General features: G+C 43.1%; 2 protein-coding genes across 7 annotated transcripts in view; one reads left to right on the forward strand and one right to left on the reverse strand.

Annotated features, from left to right (window-relative positions):
• Nucleotides 1-1,052: 1,052 nt before the first annotated feature.
• On the reverse strand, nt 1,053-2,766 carry Tigd4 (tigger transposable element derived 4). The gene has a single exon (XM_057757192.1). The coding sequence runs from the start codon at nt 2,595-2,597 to the stop codon at nt 1,053-1,055; it is 1,545 nt and encodes a 514-aa protein (XP_057613175.1). The 5' UTR covers nt 2,598-2,766.
• A 7,494-nt stretch (nt 2,767-10,260) lies between these two features.
• Arfip1 (ADP ribosylation factor interacting protein 1) overlaps nt 10,261-20,417 on the forward strand; it is a 58,815-nt gene continuing 48,658 nt past the window's right edge. Inside the window, exons 1-2 of one of the 6 annotated variants that reach the window (XM_057757104.1) lie at nt 10,261-10,628; nt 14,216-14,300. The gene's annotated coding sequence lies outside the window, so the exon portion shown is untranslated. Of the gene's footprint in view, nt 10,629-10,858; nt 11,076-14,215; nt 14,301-20,417 lie in introns of those variants that run through there. The other 5 variants (XM_057757109.1, XM_057757106.1, XM_057757105.1 and 2 more) reach the window with 5 other exon arrangements.

A 20,417-nucleotide genomic window follows, 5' to 3' on the forward strand; every position in this document is an offset into this window, starting at 1 on the left:
ACACAGAAGCTATTTTTAGATGGTGGTTAGGTAATTTACTGCAGTATTTTATTTTATTTTATTTTATTTTATTTGGTTTTTCGCGACAGGGCTTCTCTGTAGCTATGGTGCCCGTCCCAGAACTAGCTCTTGTAGACCAGGCTGGCCTCGAACTCCCAGAGATCTGCCTGCCTCTGCCTCCTGAGTACTGGGATTAAAGGCTGCGCCACCACTGCCCGGCTACTGCAGTATTTTAATGTAATATTTAGATAAAACTTTCTCTAACAACTTTAATAAAGATTTTAGAGAAGAAAAAATTGAAGGAAGACAATATCACAATGTGCTGAAAATAAAATTCAGCAAAATTAGATTAAAAGTCGAGCTGTTGTAATTTAAAAATAAACAGGCAGCATAATTTTCTTTTTGGTGACTCTATGTGCATCTTCAATTGGCTTGAGAGTTAACCACATTCAAATATAAACATGAGTTTCATCAGTGTTTCCTTCATGTGTCTTCCCATTAAACAAGCACACACTATTATACCAGAAGGACCTGTATCTCTGGTCCCAGATGACAGGAAGCCCTGCAGAGCACTGGCTTTTCATCTGACTTAATTTGACAAGTAACTTGAAAGCAGCAGAGATACATGGTGCATTGTCTTGGTGCACAGGCAGGTTACAATAAAAACAAGTTACTTTTGTTTCTTAGACTACATAGATAAAGTAAAATATTCTAGAACATGATCTGAACTTAAAAACAAAGAAAATGGAAGCCAGCAATTTCATGCACGTGAGCCAGTCGACTGAAGAGTTCTTTCACACACACGGGTGTCCCTGTGAAGCACAAAGCCTCTGAGCGCAGCTTACTCCCCCCAAACCTGCTCAGCAGAACTTTGCAGTTTTACTTAGTCATTATTTACCAGCGAGCCTTGCTATTCAGATCAAAGGCTGTCACAATTAGAAAGGATTATTAGGTTCTCTCTTTCCTTATTTAATTGATACTTTCCTTTTACATTCCTTATGTAATAAGATACAGCAGGAGAAGTTCCTACTCGGCAGATGTATAATACACGACTATTTAGGTGACAAAGCATTAATAAAGTTTTCAAGATCTGCTAAAGAATCATGAAGTTCATCGTTCATGTCGTGACTTCTAAGGAACTTTTTAAGGGTTCCTATAGCATCGATTGCGACGTTCTTGGATGGTAAAGGCGGGTCTGCTTCTAGAGCTCCGCTGTCCTCCTCCTCTTCATCAGAAGCATAAAAACCAGTTTCATCTTGTTTACTTTCTTTGGTACACTCCTCATCATCATTTGGGGTGGCTTCGCAGGTCTCCAGATCCTCGTCCAGGGCAGCATACTCCTCTATGGACAAACCTTCAGGAAGCTCCACCCCTGCCCCCAGAGCAGGGGCAGCCAGGTCAAGAGCGGCAGCTTCACTCTCTGCACTGGGTGCTTCGGTTTCCAGCGCTGGAGGCCTGAATCCTGCCTCTTCATAGCTTTTCATAATGGTCTCTGGGGTTACAGCTCTCCAACACAGATGCAATGTATCAACTGCGTCTAGTAGAGAAAATGTAAATTCTTTGCTACTTTCAACAGAACTTAAAAATTTCTTGATAAGACAGTGCCGATATTTGATTTTCAGGCTTTTAATAACACCTTGTTTCATAGCGACAAGCCCGGAAGACAGGCACGATGGGAAGATTGCTAACTCAATGGACTTTAGGTTTTTCACCTCTGGATGTGCTGGACAAGAATCAACAAAAATCACCACTCTTCGTTGCTGGGCTTGAAATTTCTCGTCGAGCTGATGCATCCACTGTTCGAATATGGCTGCAGTCATCCATGCCGTTCTGTTCGCTTCATAATACACAGGCAGGGACTTTATGCCTTTGAAACAACGCGGAGTTCGGTTTTTCCCAATAACGAGCAAAGGAAGCTTCTCTGAGCCGTCCATGTTTGTTCCGACTGCCAGCGTGACCCTGTCTTTGCACAGCTTTCCCACTGAACAAGTCTCTCCTTTATATGCAAATGTGTTTGTAGGTAACATTCGATAAAGCAGTCCGGTTTCTTTTACACTGAAAACATTCTTAGGATGATAATCATTTAAGTAATAAGGCAGCACGTTTTGGTACCAGACAGTGGCAGGGTCTGTGGATAAACCGGTGGCTTCTACGGGCTGTGCTCTGAATACTAAGCCGTACCTGGACTTGAAACGATCCAACCAACCATTGCTGCACTTAAAGTCATTGTGTCCCAGCTTCTGAGCAAAATCGTTAGCTTTTAGACGTAACATTGGCCCATTAACGGGAACATTGAGACACTGGGCAATCCGATACCATCTCATCAATGCCTCTTCCAGATCCGTATAAAACGCCGTTCTCAGTCTTTTTCTCTTCGGATCAAATCTCAGAGACTCAAAGGCTTCCAGAACTTTGTCTTTGTTTTTCATAATGGAGGACAAAGAATTTTTCTTTATTCCATATTCAGCTGCAATCTCGGCCTTTTTCTTGCCACTCTCCACTGCATTTATGATGTCAATCTTTTCCTCGATGGACAGACTCTTTTTCTTCTTCCCAGTTACTGGCTGAGTCACCGCATCCACAGGAGCCTCGGCCATCTCAGCCCCCTCTCTGAGCTCCTGGTACAAGTTTCTGTGACCAGCTTTGGTTTTCAGTGCGATGTGGACCAGGGCTTTCTATCTATCATTTCTTGTATTAAAGCTGGTAAGTATCAGTAGTCTAACTCTTTAGGAAACTGACAACTAGACGTATCTTTCAAAGTCTGAAGCAAAGTCTATAAGCGATTAAAAGAGGCGCCTCCTTCCTAGGGTCTTGTGCGGCTCAATTTATAGTTCCTCGGAGTTCCAGAAGTCAAGCTAAAATAGGAATCTCATTATGTCAGACCTGCCCGGTCCTGCTAATGTATTTTTGGAGCTGCAATCCTTTAAGACGATCCATTTTATCCATGCATGCTTCATCCTTTTTCTAGTTCTCCACAGAGAACAAAGGGCCTCAGAGAGAAGAAACAAACTTTCCAAAGTGTCCGTACAAAACATCACCTGTTAAGTTCATGTTTCTTCAAAGTTACGGGAGGGAAAGTGACATACTTCTACTTCTTTCTTGAAAATGACAGGGGAAAGGTAGCATTTTAGCAATCTGCCAACGGGACATCAAGAGAATACAACACCCTGAACGACAGTGAATCGGACGGGAAGAAGTTTCTGAAAAGGCAGCAACCAAAGCTTTCAGGTGAACGCTAACCTCCTCAACCGTCCTCCATTAAATCTCCCCAGCTCGGCTTTGTGGGTTTGGAGCCTCCCTGTGCTTTTCGGCTTTGAAAATGTGTGCTTGCCAAAATTAAAGAACTAAAAATGATCCTGGATAGCTCCTCGGTGGCTATTTTCTACATGAGGTCACAGACTATGACCTCTGGCTCCTCTAAAAGCAAAACCAGACGGTAGTCATGAGCTCAATTTTTAATAGCACATGGGAGACAGACTTCTTCATAGGAGTCTGCTTGATTGAAATACTCAAATCAAGTGATTGATAATTCCATTAAAAAATTCTAGGAGCTGGAGAGATGGCTCAGTGGTTAAGAGCACTGTCTGTTCTTCCAGAGGTTCTGAGTTCAATTCCCAGCAACCACATGATGGCTCACAACCATCTGTAATGAGATCTAGCGCCCTCTTCTGGCGTGCGGGCATACATGGAGGCAGAATGTTGTATACATAATAAATAAATCTTTAAAAAAAAAAAATTCTAAACCCCATTCTCACTCAAAGCTAAAAAAAATCCAGCAATTTTATATCAATATAGTATAGTACCTGACTATACATGGGGTCAGTATTACTTGAGAATATGCATCAAAATAAATACATTATTAAGAGAATATAATGTAGAAAATTATCTCGACTAAAATAGGAAGGCCCTTTACTGTCTGTGGAGTAGTGACTTGCCATAGTACAAAGACATGGGCTTAGGTACAAGATGAGGAATGACTGTCATTTAGTACTTAGTGGTTCTGAGTCACCTAACGTAAAAACTTCAGTTCTTTATCTGTAAAAGGGGAGAAACTGCAGAACTGACTTCATAGAGTTGCTGTACACTCAGTAAAACCCAGTGAGAGCACAAGAGGCATTAACATAATTTTTAACACACACACACAATATCAGGTTTCTGTAGAATAGACCATTATGGATGCTGTGAACGCCCGTAGCATCTTTGCATGATTGCTAGGGAAGCCCAGCTTTTCTAAGTGAACAGGATTTGACCACGTGACTTAGTTCCCTCAATCCCTAGCACATTGTTGATTTATGTGGGGAATGCTTGCATATTTTCTTAAAAATCTGTAGACTATCTTTTATGTAAATATTTTGCTCTTATTGGTTTGATATCAGCGTTTAGAAAACATCTCCCTCCCATCTTATTTTGTCAAAAAATAAGCAAGGGCTGCAGAAATGATAAGTTGAATTCTTTCTTTGTTCATCCTAACTGACACAATAAAAAATAGATTGAAAATCTCTAATCTCCAAATTGTATTTTGTTATTTATTTTATTTATTTTTTTTTTTGAGACAGGCTTTCTTTGTGTAGCCTTGACTGTCCTGGATCTCACTCTATAGACCAGGCTGCTCTCAGACTCACAGAGATCTGCCTGCCTCTGCCTCCTGAGTGCTGGGTTAAAGAAGTGTACCACCACACCCAGTGGATTTATGGATTAAGGATGTTCAATATTCCAAAGAAAAGGCTCACAATCTGAAATACTTGTGTAAAGCACTTTAGATAATGAACACTAAGCCCGTACACACAATCATAGAGACAATGTCATCTTGATCAACATCTTTATTTAGGAAGATATACAACTTGCTTCTTGCATCAACAGTATAATTTCCTTCAACAACAAAAGTCAAATTTCCATAACAATGTACAACAAATTCCTAAAACAACCCAATATGTGATGTAAACTAGACAAACCAGACCTTTCCCCAAGAAAAGTATAAACATCAGTACTGCCCAGTTAATAAAGGAATGCTATCCAGCCTTCCACAGAATATTGGCTGGTGCTGGCTGTTCAAGGAGTCATGGCAGTAACTGATATTTACTGAAAATGCTGATGCTTTTAATAAGCTCAGTGTTCATATCCCCCTTGAATATGTTAAGCTGAACAATGCTGTCTTATGAGTTAGAGAATATTTTCTCAATGTCAACAGTTAGACTAGGAAATAGGCCTTTCCCTAAAGAATCCTATGAGTGATAAGAATAATATTAGTCTTCTTTAGATTTTTGGTTTTGCATATGAGAAGTGTAGCATCTAGTGTTTTCCAGAAAACTATACATAAGGTGTTAGGAGGTACATAACTTGGTACAAAGCTTATGGAAGGCAAATTAGCAATACAAGAGGAAAAACTTTAAAATGTCTAAAATTTCTTAATCTAGAAAATCTGTATCTATAATTCTGTCTGGAATTGGAGTCACAGGTAGTTGTGAGCCATGTGGGTGCTGGGAGCTGAACCTTTACAAGTCTACAAGGCCCCTCACAAGAGCAGTAAGCTCTCCAAACCAGCGGGTTCTTCGCAGCCCAGCGACCATTCCTTATCTCACCGTCTGTGGTCAGATGTCCAGGGGACTCAACTGGGTCTTTAGGGTCTCTCAAAGCAGACAGCAGGATGCCAGTCTCTTATTGAGAAGCTCCGAGAAGGAACAACCCCCAAGTCTCACCGAGGTCGTTCACAGCTTAATTCTTTGCTGTGTAGGACTGAAGCCCTGGCATTTGGTGGCTGCTGCCAGGGATCGGTCTCTACACTTAGAGCTGTTTTCTGCCATGTCCTCATCACAACAGGGAACGTCCCTCCTGTCAAGGCTCTTGTACACTCTGACATTGACTTCCTCTCCTCAGTGCTTTTAAAGGGTTTGTGTGGTCCCGTTGTTAGGTCACCCAGATTAGCTCCCTTTTCAGTAACTTAGAGACAAGTAATTAGCTACCTTAGCCACACCTGTAAAAATCCCATTGCAGGTAATAATTATGGGAGTGTTATCCTGTCACATTTATAGGAAGGGAATAGTGCAAGGTGGAAGTCACTGGTGGTCAGTCTAGATTCTCCATGGTACATAATATTCTTTGGGTTACATATTATATCAGAACTGGAAAAATCTAAAGATACAATAAAAAGGTCAAATAAATTAAGAATATCTATATATTGAAATACTACTATTCCAGTGAATGATTTTTTTGGCTAACCCCAAACTCACAGTTTCGGCCTCTTCTATAGTTGAGATTACAGGTATATGTTGGACCAAAAATGTCTCAGGGCCTGAACCTCAAGGCCTGTAGGGCAGAGAAAAGCCTGGCTTAGCTCAGGGCCTGTACCTCGAGGCCTGTAGGGCAAAGAAAAGCCTCTCATTGGCCAGAGGTGCCTGCACATCACAGGGTGTCGTTTAACCTTCATAAGCCAATGCTCACAGTAATAAACTGAGTTCCTGCTTTGACTCGACTCCCTATCATGTCTGACTGGGGCTGTGGACAGGGCAGATAGCGCATTCACCTTTCCCTGGGGAATAGAGGCTTAAAGAAGCCTAGCAGGCATAAACCATCCTCCCTGGCTGGAAGGATCATAATTAATAACATGAAGAAAATTCTATGACATAAGTTAAAAAACAAAATATGAATCTACATGCCTGAAAATATTAAAAATTACATCAGTCCGGCCATCCACAGATTCTTAATAACAACTGTTGAATAAATGAAGGGAAATATGGATAAAAAGACACCAGCAGAAACGCTGAATGTTCCTGCTATTGAGTAAATAGAAAGTTCAGCCTCCCACCCACATTTCCTCCCTTCTTTTTTAAATTCTAATATTCTATCTGTACCAGACTGTGAAAGAGAACTGAGCACTGGGAGACGTAACACTGGCAGTCTTCCCATTCAGAAAATCTGGGGAGCCGTAAATGACTCCGGTCTTATCAGCAGTTTACAGCTCTCGGCAGAGGCCCAGCCACTTCCCACAGTGAAAGAGCCCCCACTTTTGTCTTTCACTACTAGACAGAAACAAAGCCCACTTAAACCTGCCCATATCACAGCTCTACATAGCAGCAGTGGCTGGTCTTCTGGAAGTTTCCTGGTGTGCAACACATTACATATGTCTACAACCCAAGTAGTGTTAACTCCCTGATGGTTACAAAAGAATAAATAAGACCAAAGTGCAGTCTGCCAAAAAGGAGGGCCAATGAGATGGCTCGGCAGCGAAAGTACTTGCAGTACAAGCCTGATAACATAATTTAAGTTGGCTCTTTCGGGGGGAACGGGGTGGCGGGACTAAAGAAACACACGAAGAGTCGGTGGTCGTATAAGGCTGGCCAGCAGGGGCTCGAATTAAGGGCTGTGGTAAGAGGTGGCAGAAATGAACCCCTACAGGAGGACAGATGGGTTTCTAAGGAAGCGAGAGCTGAGCTCAGTGCCGAGGTGAGCAGGAAAGGCGTGGGGACATTTCTGCAGAGAAGACGGGACAGCGAAAACAGACATGAGCCGCCACCGCCCAGCGTGAGTGAGCGCTCCTACTCCAGATACAGAGTTCTGATTTGGTCGGAGGGACTCCCTAACAGAAAGCAAGACTGGGGCCAGACCACAGCAAGCCTTGCACAGTGTAGGGAGATCAAATGTATTCAGAATGCCACTGAGGCCAAGCAGCGACTTCGAGTGCGGAAGGAACAGTCATATAGGAAGGTTCCCGTCATCAATAACAACAAATGATATCATGAGCATACACGAATAAATGGCTCCTATGTGTAAGTTCATCTGGTACTTTATACATGACTGAGAGAAGCTGGAGACGTACCTATTAGAAAGAAGCTTCTAGAAAGTCTAACACCCTCATCTCTCACCCTGTCCATCTGGGAGCTTCTCAGGGTGTCCTGTCGCCCAGCACCCTCTATTAAAGTACTTCTTTCCTGAAGGCGACACTGTGTGGTCACTGACCCACATCTCGCTCCACAGACAGACAGCTACTGAGGAAGAGTGCTAGAATTTCTGACCTATTATCGGAATTCTCAGACAAGATCTGGATGAAGCAATTTCTCCTCTTGAGAAAATAGCATTGACAAGCATTATGCAACAGTCAAGACCCAAGTCTGATAGACACTTATTTAATGCGAAATGGGATAACAGCATTACCCTCATCTGTTCTCTTCTTCCCGATTACACAATCAAAGACAGGCAGCCTACCGAAGCACTCCACAAGCCCAGGGAATTGAGAGCATCTCACTTTGCAAAGGCGAATAAATCACCTCCACATTGTGATCGTGCGTGACAGCAAATCTTTTCATCTTATCTCTCTGATCAGGTGAGAGGGAGGAGGAGGAACCTCCTGTTCTTCCTAAGAAGAATGGGCAGACAGAAATCTTTGAGACAAAAAGGGGGAGAAAATTAGAAAAAAGGAGGGAAAGAAGACAGGAAGGAAAAAGGAGGTAGAGGAGAATAAAGTCTCCACTTCCGTAGACAAAGATTTAAAAGCTCTTCAGTTGGTATAAAAGGATTGGAAACACAAAAAGAAAGGGAAAAAAGGAGTGAATAAATTTCCCTAGATCCACGGGACACAAACTTCTGCTTTCTCTGACCCAAATGATAAACAGAAGTTTTTTTGTTTTGGGTTCTTGCAATTTTCCATCATTAATTGAAGCAGATCCCAATATTTTCTTAGGATGGGCCCACGTTTGTACTTCCTTTGGGGCAGCAGAAATCATGGAACGGTTAATTAACCCCATCATATTCCTGTTCACTACAATGTTATGGATATGGACTAATCATGCAGAGTACTGGCACCTCACAGGATTGATGATTATGTAGAATAACCAACCAATGGTATCTTCATTAAGGAGAAATGAGCATTAGTTCCAAGTCAGTCAGATTCAACATAAGAACTATCAGTAGTTCCCAAAGATACTATACCACTAAAGTAGAAATAACCAATACAAGTGTCAAGAATCCCCAAACTCAGAGACACCCTCAGAGATCCTTAGGGAAACACCCAGTTCTATTAAGTACTAACTGTCCACACCATTCATCCACAACCGGGCATTCGGAGACAGGATTTTCAAGTCACCCTTCAATAGCCCTGGAGATAGATGGCATTTGCACTTAGCTGAAAGTCCTATCGAGTTCCTATGCAATGAGAGCAGGAGTTAGCTAGATTGGGGGCCCTTCCTAAAAACGGAGAAGACTAATGGGTTCCAACTCAGGAGGATGGCTTTGAGTAGGAAAATTCACAGTACACTGCAGAATAGCTACTAGGGTTTAGGTAATTTGGTATCTAAAAATTCTCGCTCTTTATGTTTGGGAATGTCATCACTATTTTTGTAAGGGTAGATGTGCTAGAAATCTAAGACAATACCGTTAATTAGGTTTGAAGAGTATGCGGTTATTACGTAAATATTTATAGTGTCACTTTTAACGAGCCTGGGGGGAAGACACCTTACGGGGGGGGGGGGGGAGAGAGAGAGAGAGAGAGAGAGAGAGAGAGAGAGAGAGAGAGAGAGAGAGAGAGAGAGAGAGAGAGAGAGACTCTGAAACTCCTTGGAAGCGTGCACTGCCACATTTCTATCTACCACCTCTGAATGTCACCTTCTTTCCAGTTGGTCCTGGGGAGGGAGGACTTTTGCAGCTACCCCCAAAGACAGGAGGGAAAAGACCAAGAAGCGCTCTGGGAGAAGGGACAGTTGAGCGGTTTCTACGGACAGGACGGAGGCGATCTATTTAAGAGGTGGTGCGGATAAGAGGAAAGCAGAACTCGGTGGCCGGTAAAAGAGGAGCAGCAAAGAAAAGAACTAGGGGCCCACTGTCAGAGAGTGAACCGGGCGGGAGAGCACAGAAACAGAGCTGCCCTCGCGCGCTCACGGATGCGGGTCTTTCTTCAGGGACCGTCAGGAATGCGGTGGTCGCGGGGGAAAGCGAAGGGTCAGGCTCCCGTGCAGTCCCCGGCCGGCTGCTCATCTCCGCTCCTCCCTACTTCGTCCTCTCTGGTGTCTGACAAAGCTTCTGCTCCTCGGTAGCGGCGTGGCGGTGAGACACGACCACCTCCACCGTCCGGGCACCGGGTGTGAGTGTGGGAAGAGGCTAGGAGACTCCTGATCGAAGCGCTGCGTCTCACGCACTAGAGCGCGCTGCAGCTCCTGCACTCGAACCAGCCGCAGCACTCCACGCCGCCGGCCGGTTACCCCGGCAACGGCCCGCACGGATTCCCGGATGTAGTCACCCGGGCCGCAGCCCGGGGCGGAGCCGGGAGGACCCAGCCCCTGGAGAGACGCGCGCGCACCATCGAGACGTGGCGGCGCCCGGCTCGGCTTCTGGAGAGAGCGAGAGGAGAGAGGCGATCCCCGGCCCGAGACTCCGCACTTCCGGTCTTCTCACTTCCGGCTCCGAGGCTGCGGTGCAGGCGCCGGAGGCCGGAGTGAGAGGTCGCGGGTGCAGGAGTCCTCTGCGGGCGGTCGCCCGGAGCCTTTGACAGCTGCAGCCGAGGTGCGTGGGGGAAGGGACGGAGGACAAGCTCCGGGTCGTGCTTCCGCTCACGTCTGCCCCGGCCCGACCGGATTCCCGAGGGCTACAACCGGGAGAGCCCGCGACCGAGCGCTGCCGGGTTCCCGGCTGCTGACAGGCAGGTGAGGGCGGAGCCGCGGCGGGAAGGATGGGGTTGAGGTGGCGTCGCCTCCGGCTGCTAGCTGCAAACTCGCTCCGGGGCACTTCCACCCCCTGGGAGCCGTCAGGTCCGCACCTGGGTTCCCCGTGTCCCCCTGACTGTGTCCTGGGGTAAAGGGGGCAGCACCGGTCCCTGGGGCGGCACCCGCTGCACTCTGCAGGCTGTGGGTGGGAGGAGGTGGCAGAGTGGACTCTGTCCGAGTGGGCCGCCTTGCTGTCCCCTCTTCCCCGCGTCCCCCACTTCCTCTCTCCCGCATAGGGAGGAAGGGAGGTAGCCACAGCCTCTCGGAGAGGTCGCCTGACCCTGGTGCAGACAGGCGTCCTGCCTGAAACGTCCCAAGCCCGAGTGCTGGCCAGGGCGCCCAAGGAATGCCGGAGTTTGGAGAAGGAAATTGTGGCCCTGCCTTCTGGTGCGTTCCTCATTGCCAAGTTACTACTCTTTACGTGTCTAGGAAAGGAAGCTTTTTTTTTTTAGGTGTTTAGATTCTAGACTTTCTTCCCTTTTATTGCTTCCTCGGCTTTGTTCTTATCTTCCTCTTGAGTCCTCGGATCTTAAGAAGTTTGTACTTTACACTTCCTGCAGATCCTTTAAGCTACCCTCTCAGGATCTTGTTCGTCACTCCTTTATTTTTTCCTGAACTATACTTACTTGGTTCTTATCTGATCAGAAAAAAAAAGGAATGAAAGAATTTCAGGGCATTTTATCAACACGTTGCTTTCACAATTGCGAGGGTGTGTTCACATTTGCCATTTAATTGACTTCGCTGACAAAGGAAGGTGCATCGGAGTGATGACGTTGGGTAGTTCTCTGGAGGCTGCAGGAATTGGCCATTTCGTTGTTGCTCTTTTACAGCAAGTATGCGACTATTGCACTTTTCTTCCGGCTCTTCTCCTTTTACCTTTCGTTTTTCTTGTCCAACAAGATCAACTCTGTCTCCTAACTACAAAGTCTAACACTTAGTGTGTAGGAAAACGGCGTATTTCCACTGTATTTTCTGAATGAAAGGCTCTGCCTGAGCTATTTTGTTTCCATGTTGATAAAATGTTACTTTTCTTGCATGATCCTTGCCTTCATCCTGGATTGGGGCCTCCAGGTAGCAGTGATTGTCTATCCTTACCCCAGAAATTATGTACAAAGTTTGTATGTGTTCTGGGCAAATGCATTCTTTTATCATATTCTTTCTTGAAAGACATTTATATCCCGCAAGATTTAAAAGCACTGGTTTAGTGTCTCGTTAAAGCTAATGGAACCAGTTATTCATGGAACTGTTTTCCCAAATTCAAATGGCTTTTGGGGAGGCGGGCGTGTTAAGCAGAGTAGAGTGCAGAGATTACAGCCTTGAACTGAAATCTCACTACGTCAAAACTGCCGTGTTTCTAAATTTCTTCCCGGACCTATAGAAGGAAGCAGGTTGGTTCCTGATTTGTGGTTTTGAGGTTTCTATTTGGGGATAACTGGCTGTGCCCATTGCTTTGCTAATACAGAGAATTTATAAACTGATGTGCCCACCACTATATAATGCATACTGTCACCAGCCCTCTGGGTGCAACTCAGATCAGCAAATGATAGCTGTCCTTTGCTTCCATCGCCTGTTTTAGCTGGAGATGTCTGTCTTGGGCATGGGCGGATAAGATATCTTCCGTTTGGCTGTGGCAGCGTTCCACACTCCTTTCTCTTCATTCTATGTCATGCATGTAAATTATTATTTCTTACAAGCTTAATGTAAGTCGTGGGGTGCATATTTACTTACTGATTTGATTGTGAAGTGTTTGGAAGTTGAAGTTGTGAAGTTTTGAAGCTCACTTCATACAACGCTACCTGCACAGCTCATCATGATTCGTCTAAGGGAAGCAATTTCTTCACTTCAAACAATAACATGATTTTCCCTCAGTGTAGTGTCCTCGCTTGGTGGAGCAATCAATGCTAAGCTAGTTGCTTGTCGACTAAGGGTAGGTTTAGAAGATACATCCTGCCTCGCACCACAGTGGGAGGTACATTTATTTGCTTTCGATGTACGTGATGCCTGGTGCTGCCAGGATCATCGCTCCCCCTCACCATTTATAGATCAGCAGTTCTCAACCTGTGGGTCACGGCCTCTTCACAGGGGTCACCTAAGGCCATTGGAAAACACGGATATTTGCATTATGATTCATAACAGCAAAATTACAGTTATGAGGCAGCAATGAGCGTAATTTTGTCGCCAGAACACGAGAACTGTGAAAGGGTCGCAGCTTTGGGAAGGCTGAGAACCTGTGTTGTAGATGAAGATTGTGAAACTGACACACGGAGCTAAGAGCGTTTGCTTGGAATAATTCTGGTGGAGCCAGGATTTGCTCTTAGGTGTGTGACTGTAGATAGTTCCTAGGATACTCCCACTATAAAAATTTTGGAATGAATTGGAGATACCTTATTGGATTATGTATTAGACATCAAAACAAAGATCCTATCCTCTATTCCTCTTTAGTGGCTGAACACCTTGTCGGATGTCTTATTGAGGCATAGGCCTGTAGATTGGTAACTGATGGGGTATTTTGTGGCAATGGATGCAAGTTTGCTGGATTGTATGTGTTATGACCTGTAAGAATGGCATAATGAGTTTGGGACCTTTCATTTCAGAATGATCGTTTGGGATAGAGGAAGGAGTAAATTCAGCGAAGTGCTGAAATTCATGTAGCCTTGGGTGGACACAGAACACCGAGTTCCTCGGGCTGTGAAGTGGGATGACCTTGGGTGGGTGGTGACTGTCTGGGATCAGGTTGTAGCACTGCCACTTTGGGGGTGTCTAAAAAAGGGGTGCCTACCTGCTGAGCCATCTCTCCAGCCTTATACTGTATAGCCTTGAAATGAAATTTCCAAGTATATGATAAGCAGTGGAATGAAAATTTCTCCTACCCCCAGTATCTCAGCCCTACCCCCAGGTCTCAGGTCCACTCCCAGCTAATTCAACATGTAGCTGAGGACCAAATGAAATAACACCAGGCAGCTCCAAGTCTCTCCACTCTAGCACCACAGCCTCTACCCTTGCGGCTGTTTGGGTTGTTTGACATTAGATAAAACTCAGTGGCCACTGTGCTGGTGCCTGCCCTGTAGGTCAGTGCAGATTTAGAGCATTTTTTTATTTTCCAGCCTGGCTAAAACTTGGAAGTGCTGTAATTGTTACATAATTAGTATATTATGAACCAAGATAGTAAAGTTTTCTGTCTCTCTGTGGTACTTAGCAGTTTTTGTTTTAGCTGACAAAACAGCCATTTCCTCTTTTGGCTTTTTAACTGCATCCAGATGGTCAAAGTCTACGTCTAATGAGCTTGCACGTTGGGATTACTATGCTGTTAGCTCCTTTTCTAGGATTACGCTGTGAGCTCTCGTAAGGGTGTGTGTACTTTCTGTCTCCTTTGGGCTGTAGATCGGGACATTGCGCTATCTGGTTGATGCCCTTCCTGGAGACTTAAAGATATCTCAAATCTGTTAGATCCAAAACTAGACATGTTTCTCTTCTTTCCTCTCCTACCCCCAAAACATTGCTTCTCTTTTCTTCATTTCTGTTTTCAGTGAGTGATGACCTTTCCATCCATATGAAACCTTGACAGTGTGGAGCGGCCCCACATCTTCTTGATAAGGACGAGCGTGCCAACAGGTACTAACACTGGCAGTGGCCCTTGAGTGTTTCCCCACCACCGTGGACTGCTTTAGCTTGCACACTGTCCCTTTGCCTGAAACCTGTCTGCAGCCTTCATCTTTGTCCGCTTTGGGCTTATTTTTAATCCCTTATCCACCCCGAAAGCGTGGTTTATTATGAATATACCGATTGTCACCCTCACCCTTTCCCCAGTTCTTTTGTGACCTTGTGTTGCTTTTAGAGTAAAAAGAGAATTCCTTAACAGTGACAATTCTTCAGCCTTATCTTGAATCATGGTCTAAAAAATTCTGGTCTACCAAGCTGGCCTCCTTTGGTTCTTAAAAAACCCTTTAGGTCACTTTATTTATTTATTTGTGTGTGTGTGTGTGTGTGTGTGTGTGTGTGTGTGTGTGTGTGCCACAGCTGGGTCTCCTGCAGGAGTAGCAAGTGCTCTGAGCCAGTAAGCCATCTTTCTAGCTTCCAATTTATTTGTTAGTAATTCATATATTTATTGTGTTTGTGTGTATGTTATGTAGGGGCACATGGACCCAACACCTAAATTACTCTTAAGTTGCCCCTGTTAAAGATTTCAGTTTATGGGTTTTTTTTCCCTTCAGATTTTGAATTGGAGTTGTTATACATTTTGTAGTTAAAATGGTAATACTTAAATTGTAAACTAAATTTCTGGTTTCTTAAATACACATAAGTGAAATACTAATAGTTTATAAAATAGTGCAATGTTTTTAGATTGTTATAGTATAGAGCTTTCCCTGGGTATTGAATTAGTGTGACACACTTACTCACCTTGTGTCAGTTTTTCCTGGTGTCTTTTTTCTGTTCAGGGTCCCATCCGGCCATCAGGTGTCCTGGCACAGAGAGTTTCTCAGGCTCCCTCGCTTTCAATGAGCTGATAGTTTTTTAGATTGCTGTTTCAGGGTAACCTGTGGGGATTTATCTGGTGTTTTTCTCATGGTTAGCATGGGGAGAACCACAGCGTGACAGCGCCATTCCTGATTGTCACTGTGAGGGCGATGTTGCTACTCTCCTTCATGGCGGTCTCACCTTGTCAGATTTGCTCACTGTGGACTTGGCTCTTTCTAAGCCCTTCCCTTTGAACAGGGCCTTTTACAGAAGGAGAGCTTTCTGTGCTGCAAAGACAGAGTGGGGAATTATTCTTTACTTCCTGGGGGGGGGGTCCTTCATTAAAACTTTGGAAATAGTCTGTAAAGGGGTATTTCTCTTCTATTTACTGATTCATTTAATCATTTATATCAAATTTATTTTTGTTATTTAAAATTATATGTGCGTGTATGGGTATGTTCACACGAGTGCAGCACAGGTGCCCATGGACTTGAGTGGCCCTGGAGCTGGAGTTACAGGTGGTTGTGAGCGCCCTGTCGTAGGTGTTAGGGACCAGTCTCCAGTATGTGTGAGAGCAGTACACTCTCAACAGCGGAACGCCTTCTCCATACCCTGTGTTTACCTGACAAATGGTGCACGGTTTGCAGTTTGGGTCATAATTCAGCAGTGCTTTTTCTTTTTTCTTTTTTTTTGGCTTTCAAGACAGGGCTTCTCACTGTAGCACTGACTGTCTTGGAACTCACTCTGTAGCCCAGGCTGGTCTCGAACTCAGAGATTGACCTCCCTCTCTGCCTCCTGAGTGTTGGGTGTGCACCATCACTGCCCAGCAAGTATCAGCAGTGCTTTTACTGCTGTAGTTATTTAGCCCTTTTCATTGATTTCTTGAAATACTCTTGTGATTATGAAGATTGTGTCATTCCCTCTCCCCCCCCAAAGTATTTTTTGTGGTTGTTCATTTGGTTTTAATTTTTGTTCTATAAGATGCTCCCGCTCATCTAGCGTATTACCTTTCTTGGTCCTGAAACTGTACAGTCTCCTGGGAGCCTCCCTTGTTTTTATTAGAAATTAGAAATGCTGTTAGAAACCAGTATCCGGGCTGTGTGTGAGCGCCATTGCTTCTGGGGGTCTCTCAGGAGATAGATCTAGCAATATATATGTGTGTGCTAACTTGTATACACACCAGAATGTATGTAAACATTTTATATGTGATGATCAATATCTGTCTATATTAGACTGTGCTTACCATGAATGTTTTTCTACTGAAAAAAACTTTACCTGTGCATTTTGAGATGATTTATTTGACACGGTTCGGGGGAACTTAGTAACTTTCCATTTATCGATTACTAAGGGAGAAAAGTACCAAGTATCAAGAAAGTCATTGGATCTTGTCATGAAATAAGTCACAGCAAATAGCAGACACTGAGTATTGCTGGTTCTTGGTTGGTTTCCCTGCCAACATGCTGGCTGGCTGGCTGGCTGTGCAGAAAGAGGTCCCATTAAGCAACAATGTAGCACTGTTTTACAGCTAGTTTCCTTTTCAGAGAGTGATGCAGATTTGAGAACCCTATCACTTTAGGTTGTTTCTCTGTCACACATGGGGAAAAGAAAAAGGCTTTTTCAAATAGTTGATTTTTATTACCTGTTTTAAAAATTGGTTATGGTGATAGGGCTGACTATTGTTCACTATCCGTAAGGTTAACTTATCAATTGTTTCTCTTTATGACATATAATTCAGAATTAACTAATTGGTAAAAACTTCTACTTCTGAAGTTTTAGATTGATGCATTTATCTTAATAAGCAACCTGAAGTGAATTTATTACTGTCCGAAAGGACTTGTAGATACTGCCCTTATCTATCAAGATAAGCAGCTATCAAATGGTTAGCAAATAGTTGTTAATGTAAAGACAGAAGTATTGTTTATTTTTATTTGGTTGTTCAGCTTATGAAAAAGAATATAATATACTTTGAACATGTATGGGAAATCATTTTAAATTCAATATAATTTTTATTGAGCTATGAGGTAAGGGTTTTTGCTTTGTTTTAGGAAAACTGTCATAGATATCAATTATTTTAAATTGTTTTGACAGGGAAGCTTCTATGTTTTCGGTATTACTTTTGTCTCTCAACACCTCTAAATATACAGAGTTTATTAATGGAGCTGCTTCATTTCTTAAATTATAAATTAGCTCATCAGGAAGATTAACACTGAATTGTGATATCAAAACAAGCCTACTATTCTCTTCACATTTATCTGAATGAGCAAAAATTTTCAAAGAAACAGAGCCATATCCTTATCCTAGTTATGAGTGTCTGGAATGGCAAGCATAAAACACTGCAAAGAAATCAGACAAGGTCAGATGAAAGCAAGCCCAAGTCTTGGTGCTTTCTGCCCTTAGTGTTCTGCATTGCCCCCGCACCTCCTTGACCCATGTGAAGTGCCCTTCAAACTGTTTTAAAAAGTGTTCCTACAAAGAAGGACTCCTAAGACATTTCTTTGATGACTTGAGTTTTTAATTTTTTAAGAAAAGTTTTTTTTTTGCGTTAAGATCACACTTTAGCCCAGTCTGACTTTGAATTCCTTGTGCGACTGAGGATGATCTGGAGGGATCCTCTCACCTCCACCTCTCAAGTGCTGGGATTACAGGAATCACACCATGTCTGATGGAAGTATTATTATTATTTTTAAAAAATCTGTGAGTTTCTTTAGAGACTTGTGTGTATCTTTCAAGTGGATTTTGCTTTAGATTCCATAATATACTTACTTCACTAGAAGAAGACTCTAGATTCATATTCAGTATGATAAGCCATGTATGTCCTGTTTATAGCTACCTTGCTGTATCTGTGCCTTCAGCTCGGCCATACTGTTTCAGCCCTCCTGTGCTATAAGGTGTTCTAGTTTGAAAACTCAAATTAAAATGTCTGTTCAACAGCCATCGTCTCACAGATCCTTAATATTAAACCCTAGCTTCGGGCATCCTAGAGACTGACTCCTGGGCTTTCTATGTTATCCACGGAGTCTTCTGTTTCTTGGTTGTGGGGAATCTGGCAGGTCCAGTACCTACTGCTCTATTTTCCCTGGGTTTCAACAAGGCCTATTGTTTTTACGACTTGTAGGACACAGAATTCCCCTTGCTAATTCCTCCGCCTTAAATTTTTATATGGCTTCCCTCTGAATATGTTACTTTCTTCAGTTTATAGAAATTAAGTGACTTGTAGTAAAAGCTAGGGGATCTTACACAGTTGTAATTATAAATTTCATTGACACTGCATGCATTTTCATAAATGCTAATTAGTAATTTATTTTGTAAGAGTTTGTTCCTTACACTCATTAGCTAATGAATACCTCTGACTGGTTATGGAAGAATAGCCTGAGAAATAATAAAACACTTTGCCCCACAGCTTAACTGGCCTTTGAGGGCATGAGCATTAGTGGTAATCTTATAGTGGTAATTTATCATTCTATTTTAAAGACAGTGTTAAAAATAGCTGAATTTGCATAAAAATTAGAAAAGGTGAATTTTTTTGCAGAGTAGACATTTGCTCCATAGCCTGGCTAGTTTAAAGTACAGAGTCTACCACTTGAGCTATGCCACTAGCAGAAAAATGTATGTCTTAACTTTCACTAGCCTAGGGTGGTGAGGCTTGAGTTGATTATCCTGCATGCTCGCATTACAGGTGTGTGCCATAAACACACACACACACACCCTGGTTATTTATAGCCTTCATTAAAATTATTTTTCAAGGATATGTGAACATTATTATAGTTCTAAGAGTCAGAGTTAGTTTTAAGAAAACTGTAGCTTGTCAGACTTTGTTTTTCTCAATGGTCAGTTACATAGTTTCAGATATGTGTGACCTGTGGCTTGTGTACCAAATGCTGCCATGGATAGCTATAGATGTGGCTAACATGAGACTGTAAACTTAGAACATCATGGTTTTCTTTTTTACCTTTTTAAATTTAACTACAGGGTCTTGAGTATTACCCTTGTGAATGGTAACAGCGCAGTGGACTTGCCTGGTTTAGATGTGTATAGTTTAATCGCTTTTCTTTGTATAGGCTTAGGTAGTTTCCAGTGTGTTATGATTGCAGAGAACGCTGCAGTGTGTGTGCATTATTCTATCAGTGGTTGTCATCTTTCTGTCCAAGAAGAGGGAATGTCTGCACATGCCCAGTTTTTTCTCATATTCTCATATAGGTTTTATATGTTGCTTTGTTGTTTATATATGTGTGTGTGTGTGTGTGATCCCCCCCCCCCATCATTTGGTCCAATGATTAGTGTTCTATATGGAGGCTATTGAGTCGAATGTTTGTATTCTTCTACTTTAATGAATTCTTTTCTTTTTGAATTAATTTTATCATTGATTCTTTGTTGTCCCCCGATGTGTGTGTGTTTGTTTGTTTGTTTACTTTTGTTTGTGTTTTTTCAAGACAGGGTTTTTTTGTAGCTTTGGTGCCTGTCCTGGAACTAGCTCTTGTAGACCAGGCTGGCCTCGAACTCAGAAAGATCCACCTGTCTCTGCCTCCTGAGTGCTGGGATTAAAGGTGTGCACCACCACCACCCAGCAACTGTAATTCCTCTTAACTGGTCCAATTGGCCAATGCTTCTGGTACAATGTTGAGTAATAATGAAGATGGTGGAAATTTTTGCCTTATTCCCAATCTTAGTGCAAATGCCTGTTGTTTCTTTATTAAATAAGATAGATATTAAATAAGATATAGAACACACATCTTATGCTGAGAGACAATCAATTATAATTCTATTTCTTTGAGTATTTAATTTCGAATGGGTGTTTCAGTTTATCAGATATATTCCATCTCAGTGTATATGGAGAAACTATACATTTATCCTGCTTATCTGTTGAGCTATCTCACCAGCCCTGTAACCACCCTGTATAAGGGAAGCAAGGGTCACAGGGGAAGAGCTGTCTGTGAGGTATGGGAAGGGGCGGAGCTGGGCCTGAGGGTCACAGGGGGAAGAGCTGTCTGTGAGGTATGGGAAGGGGCGGAGCTGGGCCTGGTTGTGCCCGAATACTGCAGCAGGTCCTCCTTCAGTTTCACTTGGCATGTTGACTTGCTCAGTACTTTGGAGCTATACTGAATTGATGCGTGCAATGCACGTATTCATCTTTTTAATAAGTTGTATTGTACAAATAGTGGAGGAAATCTCAGAAAGCATTTAAATTATGAGCTTATTAGAATTGCTTTGTCTTTGTACGGGCAAACAAAAATCTGAATAATTTCATTTGACACAAAAGGCATTTGTGCTTTTGGT

This window comes from Chionomys nivalis, chromosome 24, assembly GCF_950005125.1.
Source record: "Chionomys nivalis chromosome 24, mChiNiv1.1, whole genome shotgun sequence".
Taxonomy (NCBI): Eukaryota; Metazoa; Chordata; class Mammalia; order Rodentia; family Cricetidae; genus Chionomys; species Chionomys nivalis.

Excerpts from the sequence above, each read along its gene's own strand:
- Tigd4 (XM_057757192.1), bottom strand. The coding sequence starts at position 2,597 with ATGGCCGAGGCTCCTGTGGATGCGGTGACTCAGCCAGTAACTGGGAAG.